At 42.8% G+C, this 26,299-nt stretch overlaps 2 protein-coding genes across 5 annotated transcripts in view; both read right to left on the bottom strand.

Annotated features, from left to right (window-relative positions):
• The window catches only part of stx17 (syntaxin 17), a 12,386-nt gene extending 5,828 nt beyond the window's left edge, over positions 1 to 6,558 (bottom strand). The window contains exons 1-4 of the mRNA XM_034873593.1: positions 6,347 to 6,558; positions 4,668 to 4,876; positions 4,498 to 4,563; positions 1,250 to 1,564 (exon numbers count right to left, since the gene is read on the bottom strand). Coding sequence (XP_034729484.1) covers positions 1,250 to 1,564; positions 4,498 to 4,563; positions 4,668 to 4,790 — 504 coding nt within the window. The 5' untranslated portion in view covers positions 4,791 to 4,876; positions 6,347 to 6,558. The remainder of the gene's footprint in view (positions 1 to 1,249; positions 1,565 to 4,497; positions 4,564 to 4,667; positions 4,877 to 6,346) is intronic.
• A 3,157-nt stretch (positions 6,559 to 9,715) lies between these two features.
• The window catches only part of nr4a3 (nuclear receptor subfamily 4, group A, member 3), a 21,756-nt gene continuing 5,172 nt past the window's right edge, over positions 9,716 to 26,299 (bottom strand). For all 4 annotated transcript variants that reach the window (XM_034874537.1, XM_034874538.1, XM_034874540.1 and 1 more), the window contains 6 exons: positions 23,002 to 23,834; positions 18,669 to 18,798; positions 17,784 to 17,947; positions 17,474 to 17,673; positions 13,560 to 13,738; positions 9,716 to 11,570 (listed from right to left, as the gene is read on the bottom strand). In XM_034874537.1, coding sequence (XP_034730428.1) covers positions 11,308 to 11,570; positions 13,560 to 13,738; positions 17,474 to 17,673; positions 17,784 to 17,947; positions 18,669 to 18,798; positions 23,002 to 23,834 — 1,769 coding nt within the window. In that variant the 3' untranslated portion in view covers positions 9,716 to 11,307. The remainder of the gene's footprint in view (positions 11,571 to 13,559; positions 13,739 to 17,473; positions 17,674 to 17,783; positions 17,948 to 18,668; positions 18,799 to 23,001; positions 23,835 to 26,299) is intronic.

Raw genomic sequence — 26,299 nt, 5'->3', positions numbered from 1 at the left:
ATTACCACATTTATTTCATTGTGATGCTTATTTTCACGTAAATATTCAACTACACAACGTCCAAACTGCCAGTAACCAGGATTATGAACCAAATGAACTAATAAGTGTTGTGTATGTATGTGTATTGTGTGTATCACCGTAGAGCAGTGTGAAATAAGGGCGTCTGTAGGAACAGGTAAGAGGGGGCAACTGCCTCAGATGAACAAGTCAAGTCAACTTTATTGGCAATTCTGCAATATGTGCCAGACATACAGAGCAATTGAGAATATGTTTCCCTTTGACCCATGGTGCCATGGTGCCATGGTGCCATGGTGTTGAGCTTCCTGACAGCCTGGGGAATGAAGCTGTTCGCCAGTCTGATGGAACAGGCCCGGTTGCTCCAAACAGCTTCATTCTCCAGGCTGTCAGGAAGCTCAAGATGATCTTGCAATAGCAAGATGAATAATGTAACCATAGCAATGTTTAGTACAGCTCAAGAATGGGAACTACTTTCTTGTACTTTGCGTTTAGGGCTTTGATTTTTTATTCAACTTAGTCTTTGTTCATGAAGAACATTTTGACATGTCACAGCAGGAAAAGCACAGGTTTAAATGATGAAATGAATGATGGCTGAGTTCCATTTAGCTGCTTAAGTTTCAGGGTCCTGGTATAGTTCATGCTGGCTCACTGTCATGCATACTAGGAGACTTGAAAATAACATAGCCATGGTTGATGTTATTAGTAACACAACTGGTTTTCCTCCTATGACCGGTCAAAATGTCTGCTGTGAAAAAGATCTTTTGTTTGCTATTTGGTTAACTACCTCTGCAGATAACTTTCATAACGCCTCAACTGTTCATTTTATCAATTTTCTTTCCCTATTTTTAAGAGGTGAAAAATTGGAATTGGCAGCCATTAGTTAGAATGACTCTGACTCCAAATTGATAGTGAAAACTATGAAATTACAAACAAAACCCAAACAAAAAAGTTAAAGACAGTTATGAATCATTAATAGTGCCTATCAATTCTGACATACTATTATATGTCAGAGTTGATATTTTTAGTCAGCATTTCAGGGCATAGTTTTTTGTTTACTACAGCTAAAGTATTTTTAATGATGCTAGGAGTGCTAGGCTAAAATAATATATTCACCACTTTAGTTTAGAATTGCATGGACAAGGCCAAGAAAGACAAAGTAATAAATTACTTTGAATTTAAGATGAGTCTAAAGTAGATAACCAGACTGTATATTAAGGCCCGGCCCTTATACCTCTTCCAGGTTGTCCCAGGACTCAGCTGCAATCTGATCAGCGGGGATTTCTGGAAGGTGGAGCTCAATTTGCCTGCCAGACACTGGCTCCTCGCACACATCATCATTAGCGTGGCAACTGTTGGACACACAGTTGGACGGCTGAGCGGCAGGTGGCGGCTGACGCACAGGATTAGAGTGTAAAAGCAGGAAGTCTTGTGCGGCGGCTGACGCCCTGTCTTTGACTGGCTTGACAAGTGCTTCCAGCGCGTCAGTGTCTTCAGCACGGACCCGTGTGCACAGCTTCTCCATCTCTCTGACGTTGGCTCTCAACTGCTGCAGATTGAGAGGGGGGACAGACAAATAATGAATGAAATGCAAGGATGAAGACAAGCAAACAGGGTTAAATCTAGCACTCACAGCACACACAAGATACAGATGAGACAAGACACAATAACAAGCCATTCCAATTAAGTTAATGTAACCAAATCTCTCTGATAACAAGTAAAAGATTTATACAGAATAAATAAAAAAAGCTCATAAACTATTAATAAAAATAACAAACTTTACAGATAACCTATTTTAAATCCTCAGGAAAAATAATAGTTCTTGTTCATTTTGGTGATAGGTTCAGCATCCCAATAAACTGTTATATTGATGGAAAATGTCTGTGCGCGTGTGTTGGGGTGTGGGCTTAATGAGGTTCAGATATGAGGCTGGGGACCCACCGTGCCCTGAGGGTGACAGGAGGATTACATCCCTGCCATCAGCCCTACAGGCCGCAGCCCAGCCCGGGGTCACGAGTTCAACGCACTGCCGATAACACATTCTGCTAATTACACAACATGAATAAACATACATGCATACACTCGTCCTTGTGTACATAACATACTGATTAAAACAGAGACAGTCAGGTCAGACACCTGTCAGCCTGACAATTAATACACACAGACAGACCAACCAAACACATACTCAATACCAAATATTCATGATAAAACGGTATTGACTGCGCAGCCCTGTCTCATGGCGTTGAGTGAGTCTGGGGGCTTTCTCGGCGCTCGGCTAGTAGGAGTAAATGTAAAATATCAAGTAAGGGGAGAGACTGCAGTCTGTCTCTCGGGGAGAAGCAACAAAGCACAGATGCAATAAAGATAAACAGGCAGACTAAACAGACTGAAAAACATATTCAGAAGGACAAATTAGCAGACCATTTAGCTATCTTTCTATCTGCCTACCTAGCAACATACCTGTCTATTTTTCTATGCTACGGAACATAAGCACACTCATCCTAATTATGTATAGTAATAAAAATGTATACTTTATTAATCCCGCAAGGGGAAATTACAATTTACACTCTGTTGTTATTACACACGTTACACACAGGCCTGAATTAGACACACATGCTCAGTACCTTTACATGCACTAATGGAGAGATGTCAGAGTGAGAGGTCTGCCCATGGAAAGGCACCCCGAGCAGTTGGGGGGTCCGGTGCATTGCTCAAGAGCAGCTTGGTAGTGCCCAGGAGGTGAACTGGCACCTCTCCAGCTACCACCATACTTTGGTCCATATGGGGAATTGAACCAGCAACCCTCCGGTTTCCAACCCAACTCCCTAATGACCGAGTCGACCAACCCCTACTCTGGATAACCACCACGAAGACACGGGAAAGCACTCTGAGCGTGTCCCTGGAGTTTGCAGGGTAATGGTGAGAGGATGGGTTTGTGCCTGTTTGGAGTTATTTCACCTTCAGAGACATGGTGGCTTCCAGGCAACAACATCCTCTGAGACGTTTCACACCCACCATGTGAACAAGACCGCAAGTACTCTCTCTCTCTCACTCAAACTCACACACACATACACACACACAGGCCAGTTTCGTGCTCTTTTTTTGCCCTGATTTTTAAGAGTGAATTTCTATACAGAAAGTTTTTAACTATAAACAACTGTCGAACAACAATGCACAGTCTTTATATGTATGTCATATGTGTAAGGTTTTTCTGGGCAAGCAAATTCTATATAACGGATTTCACTTATTTTCTTTTTTTTTTTTTTATGAAGAACCGTTTTTATTTGGTTTGTAAAACAATACACAAAATATACAGCTCACAACATGTACACCCCCCCCCCCCCCCCCCCCCCCCAACCCAACAAATATAACAAAACTGTACTGTACTGTAAACCAAATAAACATATTATGCGTACGTGAAAATGCCAAGTTTTTATGAAATTTTAAGTTGTGCTACAAGGCAGGCAGGTCTGCTTGGTTCTTTCGGTGAATGATTGTAAAGATTTACATGAAAATGTTTACGGCATTTACTATCTAACAGGGTTAGATAGTAGGCATTGCTAAGGATAAAATAATATTACATGCGGCAATACACTGGTAAAAATTACTTTTAACCATGTAACTTATCCAGCTAACTGATATAAGATCAGATTACTGTATTGTGTGAACTGAAATCTTCATTTAATATTGTATGTAGCGTTTTCTTTTGCAGGGTGCAAATGTTCCACCAAAACAAGTTCCTTCCGGAGACTATATTGAAGAGCCACTATCGCTGCGTTTGAAGCTTACAGCTGCCCAAGACGACTGTGATTGGTTTATAAAACTGTCAACAACCCCAGAGTGTTTTTTTCTTCTATCCCAGAATATTTCTGTGGTGCAGATCTTACTCCACAGCACTGTTTAGATAGGTCTGGCTATGCAAGACTATTTTCACCACATTTCTTTGCCCTCCTCCACAGATGGAGTGGCTCGGCTCAGTTGTCATGGAGATGGTCAGGTTGTCATCACGGGACTTTAGAAAGGAATTTTGTTCACGTAATAGTAAGGGGTTAGCAGGTCAGTTGGACCGAGTTGGACCTTTTTGTTAAATAAATTTTTCTGTTGATCAAAAACAAATCCATATTGACTTTGCTCATTGTAGTGTGCCATGGTTCAGTTGCTTTAGTCTGACAGCAGTTCAAGAAGGATGTAAAACAGTGGACAGTTCCCTCCTTCACTCGTAAAGACACCACTTGCCAACCTGCCACTGATTTTCACTTTTCATTTTCAAACTGCAAAAACTTTCAAGTTTCTCCAGAACTGAGCTACCTAAGTGTCCACCAATATGGACATAAATATACTATGCGGTTGAGGGGTCACGCTTGTTCAGGAACTTTGAGAGGCAGTGAGTAAGTCACATTATCATCCACGCACACCGACGCATAACACACACACACACACACATACAATGCTTTTGGAAGTTTACAGAGTTTTTTATTATACCTGGACTGTTCTGCTCGCATTGATATGCTCCTGATGAAGACGGTCCCATTGCTGGCTTTGTTGGTACTGCAAAAATAAAGCAAAAACTATCTGTTATCCATCTGTGGACCGAAGGTAAGTGTGTGGATGTGAGCGTGCGATCATGTGTCCGGCCAGATTTGATCCTTCACCTTCAGTATGTTATTGTGGTGTTTCTGTAGCCTCTCCAGGTCCGTGGGTAGAGCCACTTTAATGAACTTGTGGATTGGTGCCTCCAGGCGCCTAAGTGTCAACTTGTTGCCTTCCTCTGCCATGTGTCCTGCTCACTTCCCACAACCAACACCTCTTTGTAACTTATACACTGCACCTGCCCAGCTTTATATCACTGCCTCCACACACACTGTAAATACCAGCAGAGTATGATTTTAATAAATACATAAATCAAATGAATAAACTCTGTGACACATGCAAATCTGCCCACGCATATAAATTTGGCAGGTCTATAAGTCTAATAAAAAATGTCTTGCCAAACTCCTTTCAGAGAGAATTTTTACCAAAGTATTACTCGCAAGATATACTGACAGTATAACATCAGTACAGAAACAATTACTTAATCAATCAATTAGTTGACAAAAACTTAATATATTGATATATTGAACGTTTAAAGGAAAATTTCGGTCGATTTCAACAGGTAGCTCTGTTTTGTTAGATTTGGAGTGCTGTCAGTAGTGAGAAAAAGGAAAACAATCGGTGCAGTCTACACCGTGTTATCCTCCTGCTAGATTTTGAACACAATAGGCTTAAACCGGGCAAGTTCTAAACGTGTTTTTAGCCTCTAAACATGCTCAAAATGTAATCACAAGTACCTAGCCGTGTGCAGTTATTCCTTCCAAGTGAACAATAATTTGACTGCAGTAGATGTTACAGAAAGGCATAAAAGTTGTGATTATTCAGCCAGTTCACATACCTTTGTTTCTTTCCTGTTTTCCGGTGTCCATATCCACAGCAGTCGATTGTCTCAACTTGTATGCCTTTCTGTCACCTCTACAGCAGTCATATTCACTGTGTTCACTTGGAAGGAATAACTGCACATGGCTAGGCACTTGTAATGACATTTTTTAACATGTTTAGAGGCTTGTTTAAGCCTGGTGGGTGCTAATTCTAACAGGAGGATAAGTCTGTGTAGGCAGCGCCGATTTTTTTCAATTGTCTCGCTACTGACAGCACTACAATTAAAAAATAAAAAACAGAGCTACATGTTGAAATCGTCCAAAATTCTCCTTTAAGTCATTTATAAAGTCATTTCTCAAGCACAAACGCATCCCATCATTCTCTGTTTCCAGCTTCTCAAATGGGCTGCTTTTCTCTGTCATATCATTTTAAATGAATTACCTATGGGGTTTTGGACTGTTTATTGTTGGGCAAGAAAAGCTATTTTGATTAAATATGAATCACTTAATTAAAAAACAATTGACAGATTGATCAATATTGTAAATAATAGTAAGATATATATTTTCATTGACTGTACCATGTAAATGTTAATAGTGCTCATGACACACCTACTGTATAGTCAGTGAGTGTCTTTGATGGGGCGAGAACTAGCTAGCTAGCTACATATCTTTATGCTGTCTTTTTAACGCCTGAGTGGAAACTGATCATGCTTACAGACACAGTTGGGCAGTTGGCAAGTTAGCTAAAATAGCTAAATGAACGGACTAGCACTTATCAGTTAACTAACTACTGAAGCTAGCAGCTTCATGTGCTGTTAAATAACTCTTATTAGATATTAGCTAACTTGCTGATTTAGCCAGACAATTTTGAAACACCAGGCTACTGTGAAACGAAACTTAAAAGGACCTACGACACTTACCACTGAAAATATCAATCGAGGATATGATTTATATTCGCTAAAGACTTTTATGAGGCTCCATACTGATGAAAAAAATTAACGATTCGCCACATTTGCTAATTTTTAGGAACGCTTTCGGTTTTATTCTGATACTCTTGATGTTTGTAAACAACTCTCTTCCCAGTGCGTCCACGAAAAGTTTCCGACCTCAACCAGCAGCCTCATCACATGATGTGTTCCTAGTGTCCCTAACGACAAGTTGTTGTGACATTTCTGAAACAATCTGAAAGTGTTTATTTCTCGTATTATTTGATCGTGTTGTTTTGTGCCAGAAAGGTGACGCATACAAAAGAAAGAATAAAAAGACGTGAAAACTTAGGGAGTTTTTGCTGCTATGTAAATGCTAGTACATTTTATTCCAATCCATATGAACAGTATGTATGTACATTTTGTAATTTGGGGTTCAATATTGCACACACACTTACTATAATATCAATAATGATAATAATAATTATTATTATTATAATAATGACAACAACAATACTACTACTAATAATAGTAAAATTGATAATGATAATAACAATAATATGAAAACGGACTAAATATAGGCATGTCAACAAAAATAAATGTTTTACTGTTCTCCATAACAACAACAACATTTTGATCATATTTATAGAGAGATAAAAGTTGTTGAAATGTGATTTAACAGTTCAATTATTAATTAAAACAGGAAAATATTATTTAAATTTAGTCAAACAGTTCTTGAGTGGGTGGGGTTTTGCTTGGGTTAAAACCCCACCTGGAGTTCACGACCCCAAAAATCCCCAAATCCTAGTTGGAGCTCTGCTGTGGGGTTGTAATCATTGGTAAAAGGTAGTTATATAAATGACTGTGGGGTCACTATGTGTGGTGACATTAAAATGTGTGACCTTTCAAAATGAGTCACACTTACTCAGGACAAGTACACCATAAAAATAATGTGAACATGGTAATATTTTCAGGCAGTGGTAACACATCAGAAATTCCTATTCAGATCTCAATCCCTACATGAATAAATAACACATATCTGATTATTAATAGTTTCAGATAAGAGGTGAGTGATTGTATTTGAATTAACTTGACATATGTGCAAAGTTTTTTTGTAATTTCTATTTAGCTTTTCACTGTTGGTTGTATGTATGAACGACATCAAACCTGTGGAAAGAAAGTGTGATGTTTATGTCTGTGTTGTGTTTGGGAGAGAGAGAGAGAGAGAGAGAGAGAGAGAGACAGAGAGAGAGAGAATTGGGGTTCCCCCTCCTCTACTCTGAGATCAGCCTATGTGAGTGGGTCTATTGCATGTTTCCACTTCTTTGGCTCTTTTTACCTTTGACATTTAGGCCAACCCCCCACACACTCTTCCCTCGGCGGATGCTCCATGCGAGGGGCCACAGTAAAAGACACAGTCCCCAGCTATAGGGGATTTCCCTTGGTGCTGTACATCTGTGTGTGTGTGTGTATGTGTGTGTGTGTGTAAGTGAGTGAGTGTGTGTGTGTGTGTGTGTGTGTGTGCACATGCGTGTGCGTGCATTTGTGTGTGTCTGTCTGTGTCTGTCTGTCCACTTCCAGGGGACTCCCAGAGTTGCAGACTAAGGGGGAAGAACAAAGCTGACAGTGAAAATCTAAATAGCGAATCATCAAAAATGTTTGGGTTCATATATCTGCGTGTATGTGTGTGTGTGTGTGTGTGTGTGTGTGTGTGCGTGTGGGGGGGGGGTGTGTGCGTTAGGCCCAGGAGGACTCAGGTGCCATTCGTTTCAGTCTAATCCAGGAAATTTGTCAGCAGGAGAGGAAGCCGGCAGGGAGCTCCGTTGACTTCTTACCTCCTGCATCTTACTGTTTTCAATGCAGGTGTGATCAGCACACCCTGAAGGCTTGGTGGATAAAGGCCTTTTTTTACACCAGACATTTTGACTTGTCGTGGTAGGAACAGGTGTTACTAATAACATTAAGGATGACTTTGTTCCATTCAAATGTCCGAATAAGCCATGAATCTGTGACAGTGAGCCAGCATGCACAATACCAGGACTCTAAAACTGAAACAGCCAATTGTAACTCAGCCATCATGCATTTTATTAACCACACCTATGCTTTTAATGCTATGTCATGTAGATATATATTCTTTTAAAAAGATCACAACCTATGTTTTTGTAAACCTGCATGTGTCTCTTAACATCTACACGGTGATATCCTCTCTCTTAAAGTGGTCATTTTACATCTCAGAACAGATAAGAAAAAGCTTTGAATATGTGAGTGTGTGTGCATATGCACATGTATTTGTGTGTGTGTGTGTGTGTGTGTATGAGTTTGAGAGTATGTTCTAATGGGACCTCTAATTAAGACTCTGGGGGTATTTGCTATCTGTCAGCACTGATCGATTGGCCGGGAGACTGACAGCTGTGTTTGTGTGTATTTGTGTGTATGTGCATGTGCAAGTTTGAGTGTGTGTTTTATGCATCAAGCAGAGCTCTTAGCTTTGCGGTCATGTTATTTAACTTGTCACTCAAAGATGCTGATAGTACACACATGCATAAATACACACTCACACCACAGCAAACACGGTGTGAATGGTATTTTCCTGCACACAGAAAAATAATGTTTGAGTACGTTTCCTGTATTATTTACCTCTAACTCAATTTGTGTTTTTTGAGTTCTAAATGTTTTTAAGGAAGGGAAGTAAAAAAATATTTTTTGTGCTCTCACATTATAGATTTTTATGTGGAGCATGTTCAACATGGTGCACTCCACACAAACGCTGAACTTTACTCTAGTGCACTACTTTCTTTCCCTCTATTTCTCTCCCCCCAGCACACACACACATACAGATAGAGCTGTTCATAATTTCACGACCACAGTTACTATCAATCACCTGGCTGTCTGAGAGAAAGAGAGAGAGAGAGAGAGAGAGAGAGCGAGAGTGTGTGTGTGTTAGTGCTCACGCTGTTGCACAGGAGGACAAGTGAGTGATAGCAGTGACAGTATAGGCGGCATGTGCTGTGAAATGTCACCGTGGCGATCGATGGTGTTTAACGAGGCTGGAGGCTGATCTGGACCTCATGCTAACACGAAGCTGTCCTCGCTTCCCTCTTCCTCCCCCTTCTCCCTCTCCTAATCCCCCTCTACTCTCTGTGAGAGCCCAAGGATCCCACGGGAGAGAAGCAAGAACCTTTTACCTGTCAAGAGGCTTTTGTGTCTGACCAGACAGACACACACGTATTCTGATTAAAATCAGCTCAAATTGGTTCTTTTGTTTACTTTTAAAGAGTCTTAAATCACTATAATGTTACATTTTTTTGGTTGCAATATAGGTGAAAGTCATTTAATAAAAAAAAAAAACACAGGACGCAGTTGGGCAGAATAATCAGAACTAGTTTTATGATTTCAAAGTGCTGAACAGAAAATCCAGTGAACCAAAGAGAAAGAAAAAAATAACAGGAAATTCAAACCAAGGAGGGACATTGAAAAACAGCAACTTTGTTTTCTTTTTTGTTTCTCTTCTTCAAAAAACAATGCACAACTCGTACCACAATATTTGAAAAAGCTAAAAACACTTCAAAATATTAGTTTTGTATATATATATATATATATATATTTATATCTATATAATTTGCTTTTTCATATTTCAAACTGCTGCCGTGAGTGTGAGTGGGTGGTGGAGGCCCAGGGAGATCCCCATAGAGCCGCAGTCTGAGACACAAACACAGATCAAGCTGTTTTGACAGGCTATGGCAGCTTTTGACAGCTTATAACACACCATGCATATGATCCTGGTTCTCTAAGCGTACACACAAAGACAGTATGCAACCATGTCCTCCACACTCTCACACGGCCTCCACAATAGAAACAAATAGAAAAGAACACAACTGCGGAATGTTTCACCCCTGGACATACAGCTATCTGTCGAGCACCCTCCTCTCCCCTGACTCTCTGCCGTCCTCCAGGGGACCAGGTAGGGTGTGTGTCTGTGCTTCTAGCCCTTCTCAGGGTGTAAGTGCTTCAAAAGCCAATTTCTGTCAATGTTCATTCCTCCATACTCCTACCTAAGATTTAAAAATGAGTTAATAAAAAAAAACATACTAGAGCAAGTTCAAGTCTGGGTGACTAAGTCATCAATCATTAGTGCACAGTATCTCCTCTGCTTTCTAAAGCCAGAAGGAGACTGCCCCTCTTTCTTTAAACTACACTGACTGTACAGGACAAATCTTTTTATTAAAATAGTTTAGAGTTTGAAATTAAACCGTTCCATCTCAGCCTCCTCCTTTTGTGGTAAGATAGCATTTAAGAAATTGCACTTGGAATCAAGAGACCAACTCAATAGCCACTTCCATGTGTTTATAAAATGTCTGTGTTTCTGCGTATTTATGCTTAGGCTGTCTGACCTCTGACATTTCAGTACATTTCAGAATAAAAAAGGCCCTCTTTCTTCTTTCAGCAGAAGGAACTATAATACACAGTCACCTTTTGTTTCACTGGGACGTCTTTAGCTTTGAAAACATTCAAACACAGTGACACAACCCCTTCTCTCTTTACTAAAAAGAATTCCTCTTACTGAATGAGTCAGGCCAAAACACAGATAACACAGTACTCATAAACTGTCCTTATTTTTTGCCGGATGAGCTGCCACCCAGACAGAGAGAGGACAGTAAAAAGTAATTTTTTATTGTCCATCTCATCCTCGTCATCCTCCCCAACAAGAGAAAAATCGGAGGATCAAATTAAAAGTGGTAAAGCATTTGAGTAATTGTCTTTTATACTGTTGAAAAGCGTTTAGTTGGTTGTCCGTTTGAGTGAAAGGCGCTCTTGATTGGTTTTCCTGTTGAAAAGCTGTTCCTGTTGATTGGCTCTCATCTCTGCATCAGTCAGGAGCAAGTCTCTCTATGGATCTGTGTGAGTGCTCCTGGGGGGGACTGACGGACGTGACTGTGTGTGCTGAGCCTGGGCCGTCAGTAGGGCAGAGTGTCCAAGAACCTGTCAATCAACGGAGGGGGCTGTACCAGATCCTCAAGCTTCAGGTAGAAGATTCGTTGAAGACCCTGGGTCCTCTGGGAACGGAGCTCTGCCCTCAAACCCAGAATACGACTCAGAGGGGGCGTAGCCTTGGACGAGGAGGAAGAAGGACCGCAACCCAGGTGGTCTCTAAGACAACAAATCACTTTATTTTGCAGCTCCTCAACCCGCTTTGAGTCCTTCAGACCTGGGACTTGCTCTGTGGATAGACAGACAGAGACATTAGGAAAATAAGACATTGAATGGCAAAAATTACATCCGTGGAAAAAACAAATGCACACACAGAGCTCATTCAGCTGACAGAGCCTTTGCTACGTCTTCTTTTATATTGAATTCCACCTCATTAGCCCATATGGCTAATGTTCTTAAAAGGCCTTAACTTGTCTCACTCACTACAAATCAATACACAGTCTAACCTAATAAGCCCCTTGTACACACACACACACACACACACACACACACACACACACACACACAACTCAACTTTACAAACATTTGCACACACACAGACACACAAATTGTCCCTGCAATTTAAGACATTGACAGAAACAAAAGTGCTCAACAATTAGCTGATTATTCGGCCCTGTGAGCAGCCAAATGAAATTAGAAACACATGCACACACACACTGCTGCCCGTAGCAACTCCTGTGGCACCCGTACCCGGCCTAATGTGACACTAACTCATTCTGCAGAGAACAGGGTGTCCTGCCCCCCCCACACACACACACACAGAAACACACACACATAGACGCATGCACGCACACAAGCAAGCACGCACGCAGACAAGCAAGCACGCAAGCAAGCATGCAAGCGCACACACACACACACATGTACAGTGTACATATAGTTATATATATATATATATATATATATATATATATATATTATATTTATATAAGCCGTTCTGCAGGGAGGCTGTCACTAAGACCGATCTCACTTTGAGGTATCTATTATTGTTTGTTTATGTGACTCTTTTGTTTGTTCTGTGTTTGCTGCCACAGAGTCACTCCAGCCCTCCTTTCACTGCGGCTTTCAGACCTCTCACACACTCTTGTTCCCTCTATCCCTATCCCCTTCTTTCTCTATGTGTGCGAGCTCCCAGGGAGGGATCGATGACTGCCTTTCTGCACAGGCCACTCTGAAGTGGTCGATCGCCTGGTGGCTCTGGCGGTTCTGTCATGGCAGTGTGCTGTATGCTTTGCCGAGGTGGCAGAGCGCCACTGAGAACAGCGCAGACGCCATTCCAGAGCTGTGCACTGCGGTGGGCTGGTCGATCAGGCACAGAGTTAAGTGCTCCCCTGGAGAGTGAGGATGGGGTTGGAGGGCTTAGTAAGAGGAAGAGGAGGTGGAGGAAAAAGAGGTGGAGGAAGAGGAAGAGGTGGCGGGGGCAGGGTGAGGTATGGAAGCTGAGTGTAGGGGGGAGGGGTGTTTTACCCATCGCACACTTATATAGGCTACAGTTTCTGACTCTGACGTGAAGGTGTAAAAAATGAAATGTGAACACTTAATTGCACAGGCGTCCTCTGTCACCTTGGGCTACATTTGTAATTGACTATATCTGATGCATTTTTTTTTGGGGGGGGGGCCTTTTAGGCCTTTTTAGACAGGATAGCCTGAGATGTGAAACGGGAAAGAGAGTGGGAATGACATGCAGAACACTGCGCACGCCCAACCAGGTGAGCATTTCTAAAGTACACTAAATTCTTGTTATTATGTTTTGTCTTTGATGCGTGGCTGCAGAAAAAGCTGCGACTCTCCCTCCATTTTTCACACATGCACACTGATTAGAAAGCCAGGTGTGTGGCAGGTGCAGCAGGTGCTCCTGGGTATCAGGTTCTTGTTTCAGGAAGAGATGTGCGAGAACAAGCATGCACATGTGTGTCTTTGAGTGTATGTGTGACGTTAGTGGATGTATCCACCTGTACACTGTCGAATTGAATCCCCCAACGGGCAAAGCTCTCTACAAAGGAAAGAAGGTGTGTGTGTGTGGATTTGTGTGTATCCGTATATATTTACACATGAGCAGCTTGTATGATTTGTTTGTGTATAGGGGAGAGGGGCAGTGGACTGAAAACAGGCTGCTATTTTTGCCAATTTCATTTAAACTGTATCTTTTTATTTTATTTTTGTCCTGGTGATGATGGTGATTTTGAGATCTGAAATCTGATATTACTTGCTTGGGTTTTACCTGTGAGAAGTACGAGGGCGGCCAGACAGGCGAAGGCCGAGGTGTCCAGGTTTAAGCTCTGGAGGTGGGTGGAGAAGTCCCGGATGGAGTCTAGCCACTCCCCAAACCCACGAAGGCACTGGAACCTGTGCAGCACCAAGCCATTGCAGAACACTAGTTTATCCTCTGACAGCATCGACCTGGGACACAGAGAGGAAAAGGAGATGAAGACTCTGGTTAGATCTGGCTTCCAATGAAACGCTGAGTTTTCCCTCACGTATTGTAAAAATGGCTTATGATAATGAGGCAAGGAAACAGTTACAATAAAAAGAAAACCTGGCAGTATACGCACTCACACACAAACGGCACACACATCAAACACAGGCATGTAGCTGATTAAGGTTGTGTTTTCCAAATTATAGCATTTTAAAACATTCCTGTGTTTCCTTTCTGCAGGGTGGGGTGAGGGGTTAGGGCAGAGGGCTGCTCTATGTGGTTGTGTGTATTTGCAGATAGGTAAACTGTAATGGCTTTAATGTGCACAGGCTGTGGTGTGCTGTGGAAACACAAAGCCTTAATGAGGAAATGAAAAGGCTTCTCAGATGTATTTAGCCATCAGTTACTCACGACACAACATCCCACTCCTTTACCACCGAGCAGAGAGGGGAAGAGAACAAGCAGTGAAGGAGCGAGGGCTATGACGAGTCTTTCTTAGTGTCTAAAAGAAGAGTGTGGCTGTTAAAATAATACATTACATAGGTACTTTTCTCTGATCAGTGTTAAAACTGTTTGCCTTATAACAATAAAAACCCTGTTACTGTTGTTGACATCTGATTCCTAGGAGACACTGTCTTGTCCTTGTCGGGAGCACGGTGTGACGCTGGGAAAAGAACAGGCGCACCTGGACTTTAAGAAACATTACTGCTTTATTGTAACTGTGTGATTTATCTTATTCTGCATTGTATTACAAGAGCTGTTGTAGAAAGCTTTTTTTCTGTACTGATGCTGTGAGTACGGTAAAACTGATTCTACTTGCAAGTAAACCTAACTTTATTATAACTTCAGTGTTTCCTGTCTATTCTTGATAATGAAATTATTCTAATAGTGGCTTTCTATAGAGAGCTAGAAAAACTGTTTAGGTGGAAGATCTCAAGAAGACAGGACAAGGGCCAAAGGTGTTTGCTTGAATAACTGCTGATAGTGAGAAGAAAGAGAAAGAGGGGGATGTGGTGAAAAAAGGGGAAGCCTCAAATTACACCCCGCACAAACATTGGTTTAGTAGTTATGAGTGGAAGACAAAGTACTATTTATGTCTAATTATTCTTACTGCAGTTTAAAAGAGGTACTCCACCCACTATCAGCAGAACGCATGCACACAGATGCTCTCCCACAGCACCAGCTCTGTCAACAATACAGAGGTAAAAAATACCTTTCAACTCTTATGGTGTATTCTCGATCTGGCCATTGCTTTGGTGCACATATATTTACCAAATATCAATTTCTAGTTATCTTCTTATGTTTGATTCACCTTTTCCATCACAAAATATGTGCATATTTGAAACAAAAATAAATAAAATAAGGGTTTGTGTTGGGGAACAATGCTTTTTGACACTATGTATTAAAAATGATGATCCGGACAACCAGGATGCAAGAGAAATACAACTATGTAAAGCAATTACAACTAGAAGATTGCTAAAATGTCCAAAAGGCAGGGAGTTGAATTTAAGAAAGTGTTTATTTTGTTCCACAAGTCAGAAGTACTAAATCTAAAAGCAGTTTTTCCATGTTTAGACTGACCTCGTGGACAAGTAAAATGACAAAGACAAAGAATGACAAAGTACTTTTGGAAGGTAAGATGGCAGTTTTCCAACAAGGGCCTTATGGATAGAGAGATACCAGTGAGTATCACATCTCTGTTGGAGTGAAGACCATCCAACCCTGTCATATAAAATACAAAGATGTGTTCCATATACATCACCGCTTATAAATCTCAAGGCTGAGAGATAGACTAAGTGTAGAGATTTAAGAGTGCATACATGTTGATAAACTAAGTTACTGCAAAGAGTTTTAAAATACCATTTGACCCCTGTCTGATAGTAGCACATGAGTAAAACTACAGACAGGGGCGACCTGATAGCCAATCGCCTGACTTGACTTTAGGCTGGACTGTTTGCTGCATGTCATTTGCCTATTTTCTTTAACATTTCCTGTGTCTCTTTACTGTCAAATAAAGGTGAAAAATGTCCGAAACATATTCTTAAAAACAAGCATGCACGCACGCACGCAAGCACGCACGCACGCACGCAAGCACGCACGCACGCACACACACACACACACACACACACACACACAAACAGCTGGATGTCTGCCACACATTCCACTCACTCCTGACTACACTGTCACCAGGGTAATCAACCAATAACCACAGAAACTGTTTGGTAACGGGGTGCTTACAGCAATGCCAGCCCAGAACAGCGGAGCAAATTTACTCTACACATACTGAACACACACACAGACACACACACACACACGCACGCATACACGCACACACACACACACACACACACACGCACGCACGCACACACACACACACACACACACACACACACACACACACACACACACACACACTCACACAATCATAAAGACAGACATACGCTTGAGCAGGGGCCTGCAAGGCATCTGAGTTCAGCACCGGGTCAATGCAGGGCTACGTCAACAATGAGATAGGAGCGTGGACTGCATCCTTTGCTCTCACGGAGACAGAAAAAGTAAGACAGTGCTGTGTTTGTGTGTTTTTCTCTGTTCCGTGGGAGTTTGGCTGGTGGGAAGATGAACAGTGTCTGTGAGCATGTGTGTGTTGGGTAGAGGCTCCTATTAGTCCACCGTTTAGCGTGAGTCAGAGTCCCAGCCTGATCCCCCTCCTGCTGGGACTGTGATGCCACTGGCCATCCTCTACCCACCCTGCACCTGGACTTACACTGGGAGGAGCAAAGAAAGTTGGGATTCTACATCATCAGTGTGCGTGATTGTGTGTGAATAAGTGTGCTTGTGTGTGTGACTGTGTTTTCTGCCCTAGACGACAGCGCAGACAAAGAGATGAGCTTGTAGTCCAACCCCCGTCCTCCTCATAAATTTAACCAGCCACATGCCTTACTAGAGCAGAACGGTAACCCAGAGCAATTCTGAGGCAAAGATGGGCAAGGGCAGTCATAATGGCACCACAGGTATCAACGGGCGACACAAGCTCTCTCTCTCTCTCTCTCTATCTCTCTCTCTCACACACACTCACACACACACACACACACACACACACACACACACACATACACACACACACACACACACACACACACACTGGACTCATCAGGTAAATTAAGTCGATTCCCTTTTTTCCGGTCAGCTGAATTGAATATGTATTTCCTTCCATAACAGCCCTTTTCAGTTTTGTCAGCTGACTAGCTTTTAGATGGAATTGATCCTGTCAATTCACAGTCCACAATGTTAGCACAGTTTTAGCCCGCAGAACACACACAGAGCTCTCTGTGCGTCAGATATCAGACGAGCTGAGCGGAACTCTGTGGGTGGAGCTGCTGTCATAGCTACAGACTCCATTCATAATTTGGTTCATATGGCGATTACTCAGCTCCACTCCTCCTACTGTGGAGATACACCAACACAGCAGCACACAGCTTTAGCCAGCACCGTTGCAGTACACGCTGTACTTTAATGGTAAAGGATACTAACTGCCTGTTGCCAAAAGAAGCAAAGTTTCTGAAAAAGTTGTAGTATGTAGTTGTAGTATTTGAAATCTTGTGGAAGAAGTTTTAGATGCACGCATGAATGGATACTTGTGTACAAGTTTAAAAAGTGAAGTTCAATTTGCTAAAGTTGTCATCAGTGCTTTTTGTTCTGGCACCAAAACTGACTCTTACCTGTGAGCCAATCGCAGGACAAACAGCTCCAGAAAGGCAGAGTCTATGAGCAGGTTCTGATCGTCGCGCTGAAGCTCGGAGAACCCGGGAAGCCGGTCAGCCCAGCATCGCGTGGTCTCCATCGAGATGGTGAGCAGCCTGTAGAAGAGTTGTATGTGCTCCGCATCTGAGGACGAGGAGGGAGGGTCTGCAGCACTGAACTGTGGAGAGGGACAGAGTTAAACGATTGAGTAAACTCCAAAACAGGCCATATCTCTTGCTAAATTCATGCATTTTTTTGACTAAAATTAAAAAAGGGGTGTCGGGGTACCTGGCTGTAGTCAAGGTCACGGGGCGTGCAGTGGGAGTAAGCCCTGAGCAGAGCAGAGAGCAAGCTGAGGGGTGGAGAAGGAGGAGATGCTTCTGTCTGCAGAGGGCTCTTTGGTTTGGAAGGCAGACGGCCTCGGCGCCCCTTCAAGCTATCAGTGCGTACCACTGTGAACCAGAGGAAGAGAGTAGACAAAAGGCATAATGAAGAGGTTGGTCAGGTAAATCTGGTAATATGTATGCAGCATAACTTCTATTCCCTAACTGATAGGCTTGTTAGCAGTATGTTATTGCGGCAGAATCATGACTAAGAGCTCTCCAACCTTCCCAAAACTCCTACACAGGTGGCTACTAGCCAGCAGATGGCAGTGGAGCTGTTCTATGGACTGCACACGTTAATGGGATAGAGAAGTGTGCTTGTGTGTGTGTGTGTGTGTGTGTGTGTGTGTGTGTGTGTGTGTGTGTGTGTGTGTGTGTGAAACTGATGAGAAACCTCAGGGAAAAGAGGGCAGTAAGAGTGCCATGCTACACATCAGCATCAGCAAAACATCTCTGCTATGCAGCTACGGTTAGTGTGAGAAAGTTTAAGCAGGATGTTCACCTTTGTGCCTCTTTCAGTGCTTTAAAATCATCTGGATTCAAGGTTTAGAAAGTGACAGGTAGGCTACTAATTGGTATACTTATGTATTTTCTACTTTGTTCCTCCACCAGAGAGAGGACAAGTAGTCCTACTGCTCCAAGGATGAGTGTGATGCTGCCACAGGCCATGTCATTACCGGCCTATTAATCCCCGATTGCAGAGACAAACTTTATCATCATGCACCATCCTAGTGTGTGTGCTTGCCTGTCTGTGTGGGGATCAGGTGTGTGGTCACTTCGTTTCTCTTACCTTCCTTTACCATGCCGACACTCAGACACTTCTGAAAGCGGCAGTACTGGCAGCGGTTGCGTCTCCTCTTGTCCACAGGACAGTTCTTGCTAGCCAGACACACATACTTGGCGTTTTTCTGCACGGTGCGCTAGGGAGAAAAGGAAAATGCATTCCGATAATCAGCCTCCAAACACAATCAGCCACCTAATATTTGATTTGTTTAATTCAATTTCAGTCCCCCCCCCCCCCCCCTTCCCTATCAAAGAATGAAAGCAGAAGCTCGCAGGTCAAATTTTAATTACGCGCTGAAAGGCGGCGTTGACATCAGTATAATTAGATAAAATTAATTTTCCAACAAGCCTCGCCTGCAGGAGGGACAATTTTATTAGCGCCGGAGCTGACAATGGGGACCGAGCGCGTGGCGTGCCGAGGCGGGTCCCGCGAGACAGGGGGACAGCGGCCGTAGGAGCTGCGTGATCAGATTGTTTGTGAAGCTCGCGGGTCTGCTCGTGGCACCTCAGGGGCCTCGCTCATCGCGCCTCTCTCGATGGGCCCCGCGGGAGCTGTTTTCTCCTCGGCTGGCTCGCGCGATTATTACTGACCTTATTAAAAGGAAATCAGAAACGGACCACGTGGGGGCCGGGTGGGCTCCCCGCGTGGGTGAAAGACAATAATAATAGAGATGTAGTGCATGCCTGTCCACTCCCGTGCGCGAAGCCGCGCAAACCAATGGCCCAGTCCCGTGCGCTTGGGGCTGAAGTGGCGTAAAAAAGACAACGTCAACTGTTCTTAATGTGGAATGAGTGCTCTAAAGACCCAATAAAAACTTCCCTGAGCAGCATTAGAGACATTTTCACAGTTAGAAACTGGCCACAACTTCTTCATTTATTTTAATAGACCTACAGTGTGAGAATGCATGAGAAGCATATTTTAAGTACGTTGTTATGTCATTAATCTTTATATAAACAAACCACAGATCTATTCTATCAATGCTTGTGTAACTCCACCTTGTGGCACCTGAGGCCTCAGGGGGCATGTTGCCAATCAAAACTCTTGGGCAGACCCTTTGACTGAGGTGCACATCTGTTACAATGAAACATTAACATTGGCCAAATAAAGCTTCCAATTACACTATAATTGCTGTCATTTGTAACGTGTTGACATTAATACTCTGTCATGCTGTAACTCCAGTAGTCCACTCAGGCACGACAGCACCAGAACAAACTGTAAATTAAACGGAACACACGGAAAGTGTCGCAGCTTCTCCTATTCTTTAACATCTCTACAACCCATCAAAACAAATAAATCCAATTAGGAACCCCTCGCGCCACACATGCCCGTGCCCCCCGGAGACCAATAACACACCAATTATTCCATATGCTTCGGCGCGAGTGCGGAACTGGCGCGTAATGGGCGCCAGCGCCGGATGAGAGCCGTTGCCATGGCACCGCAGATCGCTCTGAATGTCTCCCTCTTATCCTTTCAATGGTCAGTGACCCGTGCGCGCGGGGATAAGTTAGTTATGGTCATTAATGTGGTTGAGGGAAAATAGCATCCGTTAAGTGGTAGTCCATACTAAACATAAAGCTGCTTGAAAGCCTGGATGAATCACAAAGCCTTAACATGTATACACACATTAACATGCACCGGGGTCAACGCAACGTTTAAACAATGTCTTTCTTTTACAAATCAACCATGCTTGTGTTCTGTCAACTTTTTGATACTTTGAGGTTTTTGGATTTTAAGGGTAACCTTGATTCGTTTTTCTTCAAATTCATCTTTTGCAATGAGCTTGTTTTCATATTTCTTTTTTTGTTTCTGAAGCACATTGTGGGTTCAGGTGAAAGAGGTGTAAGCTAAGTTGACCCTGGTCGTGGGTTGAGGGGGAGGTTCTTCCCCTCAGGGACATCAGGGCCTAATTTACAAGATAGCTGGTTCCAATGAAATGTTGAGTATGAAATGATCAATTAAGGTTCTGATAAATTAAGCTCTCATGAGCTGGCCTGTCTCCACTCTCTATCTACTGCTGTGTGTGTGTGTGTTTGTGTGTGTGTGTGTGTGTGTGTGTGTGTTGTTGGCTTTGACTTTGTTGCTTTCTAATAAGCAGCGTAGGGCACTGTAGAGACACTACATATCAGAGCTAATACTCTGTAACTAATCTGTAACTAACTCTCTGATGGTCAGATGAAATTATCTCAATATGGCCAGCAAATCTGTACATCTTTCTCGTACGTATTTAGGCCAGCCTACAGTATGTCAGTGTGGGTCCTAATCCGAAGCAATCTATCTAGCTGTCGGTAGAGAAAGGGTAGTTTGTAGGTTTATGTTTTTCTTTATGGAAAAAAATAGACTTAAGTTGTAGCACTTGATTCAAAGCTAAGCCATGCACCTAAACATAGATATGTCTGTTTATCTGGTTGCATTTTCTGAATGAATGAAATGTTCAACTTATAGGCTAAGCATCATATGTGCATTTAAGTGATAACGGTAAATGCATGTTACCATCTTGATTTACTTTACCCCTAGAGTGCCACCTCCCAAGCTCTTAATGACTTACATTCTGTGCAAAAACTGGATAATTAAAAACAAAATTGTGTGCAATGAGCTGTGTATTTTGACTAATAAAAGCCCAGCCAAAGTAATTCACTGGTTAGGACAGTAGGTGCATAAAACAGGTCACTTTTTAATGTCAGTCTTTTTTTCTAGCATAATGTATACTAACAGCTGAGATGCAGACTTAAATTTTTTTTTTTTTATCTAATTTTGAATAGGTTCACTATATTAATGGAAACCACTGAATGGACTACATTATTCTGTCAAAAATAATAAAAACAGGAAAAAACTAAATATTTGTTCAAGAGGTAAAATTAATTTGCAGTGAAAATGTGCCTCAAATTGGACTAATGAACTAACAACAATTTACAGCAAGCCTCTATGGTTTAATGTGTAATAACTATTCAGGGATAATTAAATATAATCAGGAAAATATTTTTTGGGGGGGACAATAAAACCATCAAGATAATGGAGGCGATGTGCCTGATAATATGAATACGAAAGGTGTGTAAAAGGCATGCTTTAGTGTCTGCTGTTGCATCCTGGATTCAGGGTGAAACGGACTGAAAAACAAGTACATGCTCCTGTATGAAATGAACATGTGGTTGTGTGCATGTTGTGTGTGCATGGTTGGTTGCATTTGCATGTGTGTGTAAAGGAAACATAGTGAGGTATGACAGTCTTGTGCGGCTGCTGAGCGCTGCAGCAAGAAGACAGCCCGCGGCCCGCTGCCACCAGACGCTGCTCTCATTAATTACTAAATAAAAACAAATTGTGAAACTAATTGAAAAGAAGCATAATTCCTTTCCACCTACCAGAGGCATTATTCAATTACCGCTCCGTTTGCACATTCCTTCTCGCTGTCTCTTAATTTCACTCTCTTGTCTCATGCAACCAATAGATTGCTTAACAAACATGCCGGAAAATGTTAAAATTCAAAATTCCAACTGTGCAAAGAAATTACAGAGAGAGTTTGTTGTTATGTCTATTGTGTTTTATGACGTGCGCAAGGAAAATAAAAAAATCTGCCTGACTAAAAACTTCTCTTGGTGATGTTAAACTATGAGTCGTGTGTGTGCGCACGTGTGGTGAGACAGTGAGTTGAGTAGTGTTAGATTGAATCATTTGAAGGACCAAATCTCAAACTGACTCATATCGTCCTCAGTATTATGCCAGTGAATTTTATTATGGACCACTGATTCACTTCAAACTATCTGAAAAGAAACTTTGCTTTCAAGGAGAATTCCTTTTGCACTGGAATCTTTATTTCTGAGAGGCTGAGCAACAAGCATGGAAAGCAATTTTCCCTGTTTGTCTCAGTGAGATTATGTGTTTTTATAATCCAGAGTTCTCACATTACACCAGCAATCACACAAACGCACACATGCAATACATGCACACAAGTTGCCCACTTGGTTGCTGGGAGAGACGACCCCTGTGGGTGTGTTGTGCTTTCACGATGACTCTGAAGAAGATTTAAAGAGTGCAGAGATGGGTGCAGAGTGGGAGCAAGGAAAATGTAAGTAAATAGTTTCAAAACAAATACGTTAGTCAGCTTCACAGATACTCTGTGATATTTAAGGTGGAATGTCAATGTCATTTGAATGTGAGTTTGTTTCAATACTTACAAGAAGAAAAAGAAGAAACATATAGTAATAGTGTTACTCCATAAATGGAGAGAGGCACCGTGGCAGTTTTAAGCTTTGATGATGGTTAAAAAGTGAAACTGAAAGCTTGAAACTGCAACAAGGCATCTTTTTTTCAGAGTAATACTGTTATTTGCTTTGAGGGTTTTTACCTTGAAGAAGCCCTTGCAGCCCTCACAAGTGCGTACGCCGTAGTGCTGGCAGGCAGCATTGTCCCCACACACCGCACAGGTGCCTTCTCCTTGGGGGCCACGTTGGGGAGGCGATGGCAGGCTATCTCCTAGTAGGGGGCCGCAGGGCCCAAGAGCCAGAGAGCGGAAGGCAAGGCTGCTGCCCCCGGCCCCACGGTGCAGCTGGTACATGGGCTGCTCCAGGGGTGGACAGTGAGGATGGGAGACCGAGGAGGAAGAGGAGGAGGAAGAGGAGGAGGTGCGAACCAGTCCTCCGCCCAGACTCTCGTAACCACTGATGCTGCCTCCACTGTGGGGTGGCGAGTGCTGGTAGAAGTGGGAAAACCGGGGCGACTTAAGGGGGCCCGTCTCCAGGTTGGAGCCCAGAGAGTGGGGGTGTGATGGAGGGGCCAGGGGGTGCTCGTCCCACAGGAAGGAGGTGCCAGGCTGGGGCGGCAGGGATGGGGTGGTGGGGGTGGAGGGGGGAGATTGTTTAAAGTACATGGTGGAAGAAGCCATGGCCTCCAGCGGCGGTGCAGTCGGGTAGCTCTCCTCCTCCTTTTTGATGTGCCTGTGTGTAGGCATCTGGTAGAGGCAGGAGGACTTGGGCTCGTAGCTCCCCTCCACAAAGACGTTGAAGCTAGGGAGGGAGGTGGTGGCGGCGGCAGAGATGTCACCACCACCCAAGTCCAGCTTGGTGTAATCAGGGGTCATGAGGTCAGAGCTATAGCTGTCGCCCTGGTAACCGAAGGACTGGCCAGAGTAGGCTGAGCCTGGAGGGGCGGGCCCGTACTGAGCCTGCACACAGGGCATGTCTGCCAGAGACAGAGAGAACACACATAGTTTAGAGCGTATCATCAGACGTCAGACTGCGTGTATTTTAAAACATTTTTTCATTCAAAAAGCATTTTAATGCTGTTAGTAGAGTATAGCTGTACGGCAACAACCATTTGTCAGTAAGGAAATGACATATTAGTTAACTACTGATTCAAAAATAAAAGCAGGACAGATTGTCCACAGAAGCACAGAACAGGAACAACCTTCAGTAAATCAGGATGAAGGCAGACTCTGCTGGAGGCACATGCACAAAGGGTAGTGCTAAACAGGGTCAACAATTAAACTGGTGGAGTCGATAAGAGGTTAAACAGTACATGACTCAAAAATTCTGCCCCATAGGAACAGGAAGTTTTCTCAGTTCTTGAGATGTCAGAGATTTTGCAACGTTCTCAAAGTTTTCTGAATGCACCTTTGAGGGAAAAATCTTTCCATTTATTAAATTTCCTGCATTAACACTTCTTGCCCTTCACCAAGTAGGTAGAAAAATTTGGAGCATGCGCACACAATCCCAGACACAGCTGATTCTCCCATTGTTAGCTCAGTTAGAGAAGCTGCAATTCTACAGTGCGCAAATCTGAGCCAAAGCAGTCAAAGCAAATATCCGACCCGCTCTCTACAGACTGATATGCTGAAGTATCTTTGACCAGGGTGTGTTTGTGCAGGGTTTGTGTTCCATGTGTGTGTGGGTGGCTGTAGATGGCAAAGCAGATGCGATAACGTTGAATAATAATGGAACTCCATGGTGTGCTGGATGCTTGCTGCACAACCCACAGGCACACACACACACACACCCACACACACACACATACACCCACACACACACACACACACAGATGCTCTCTCTAACTGCGGCAGACGCCAGTCAGTATGTCTTTTTCCTCTTGATTTAATTCTGTCACAGTAGCAGGCCACTACCTCATCATCTATGTGTGTGTAGCCTACTATATGGTGTTGTCTTATCAAACCCCTTACGTAATACACTCCACCTGCGTTTGCGTGCGTGCCTCTGAGCGTGCACGCGTTGGTGCATGATGAGTGTGTGCGGGCTAATCAGCCATGAGTGTCAGCGCAGCCAGGGTTTTGTAGTGTTTGCTCGTCGCTCGTTGAGCAGGGAACTGTCAACACACCGCTGCTCCCATTGACGCCCAGCATGCGCGCGCTCTGCCGTAATCGCGCGTCATGTTTGTCTGGTCAAATACGGGACATATCGGGACCTGCTGTTGTCAAAGCCCTCACAAATACCACCATCCAAACGGAAGCAATCAGGCTCGGTCAGGGAATTAGTTTACAGACTATTTCCTGTTGTGACACATTAAAAGCGTCTTCATTCCTTTTTTAACAAGATAAAAGACCTGCAACTTTTTCTTTTTTTTACAGGCTAATAACTATTTTAAAAATAGTTTAACTTTAGTAAAAAACGTTTAACTTTAGTAGAAAGGTTTGCGGTCATGCCTAAAACCCTACAGTGATGTCACTCATGGCGGAGGCAGACTGAGTGACACATTTATTTGATCTCTTCTAACAATTAAATTATATCTGTGGGGCATAAAGCTTTATGGCTTTGAGGGCTCGAAAAACAAAAGGATGACTCAAAGCGTTAACTAAAGAAAAAAAATTTGAGGGACACTCATCTTTATTTATTTATTTATTCATTTATTTGTTCGTTCGTTCGTGTTAGAATCAAAAGGTCAAAAGAGAGCTGACCCCTCAGACTTGACCTCGTATGAAAAAAGATAGCCTAAAGCCTAAAGATCTTACAATAAATTTAAACCACAATTTTCATTGGTAAAATTAAAGTTTAACTACGGATTATTGTCCTCAAAATTAACTAATAAGTACACCATACATAGTGTGCAGACCTACGGTTTCTAAATTTCGGATATGAGTCAAGCTCTAAGCCTACGTGTGCTTGACGTCACCATGTTTTTTTTCTTCTTTTACTAGTGACCAGCTCTTTAACCCACGTGGAAAAACACACATGCAGCATTGTAGACGTCATGGTGCCTTTCTGGGCTACACCTGAAGTACTTTTGCAACTGATTAGAGGCATCAGAGAAAGAAGAGAAAATAAATCTAACTGTGAGCAGAGGAGAGTACAGTGGTGCACTTCAGCAGGCTTGTCAGTAGGTCTTGTCTCAGATCAGTGTTGGGTGTGTGTGTGTGTGTGTGTGTGTGTGGGTGTGTGTGTGTTAGTTTGTGTGTGTATGTGCATGTGTGCAAGTTTAATTGCAATATACAACATTTTTACAGCAGCTATATGCACACATATACTTTTAAATACAAAAGGTTTTCAGTTGATATGCCTGAGAAGAAATGAAAGACAAAAAGAGAAAGGCTGAGAATTGTTGTAAAACAGATTGAGTCTACTTGGCAGCTCAAAGTTACTTCAGACTGTATGGACTGTGATGTTTGTCTCCGTGTGTGTGTGTGTGTGTGTGTGTGT

The sequence above is a fragment of the Etheostoma cragini genome, chromosome 6, assembly GCF_013103735.1.
Source record: "Etheostoma cragini isolate CJK2018 chromosome 6, CSU_Ecrag_1.0, whole genome shotgun sequence".
NCBI classification, from domain to species: Eukaryota; Metazoa; Chordata; class Actinopteri; order Perciformes; family Percidae; genus Etheostoma; species Etheostoma cragini.
This window is presented reverse-complemented; position numbering and strand designations above follow the sequence as displayed.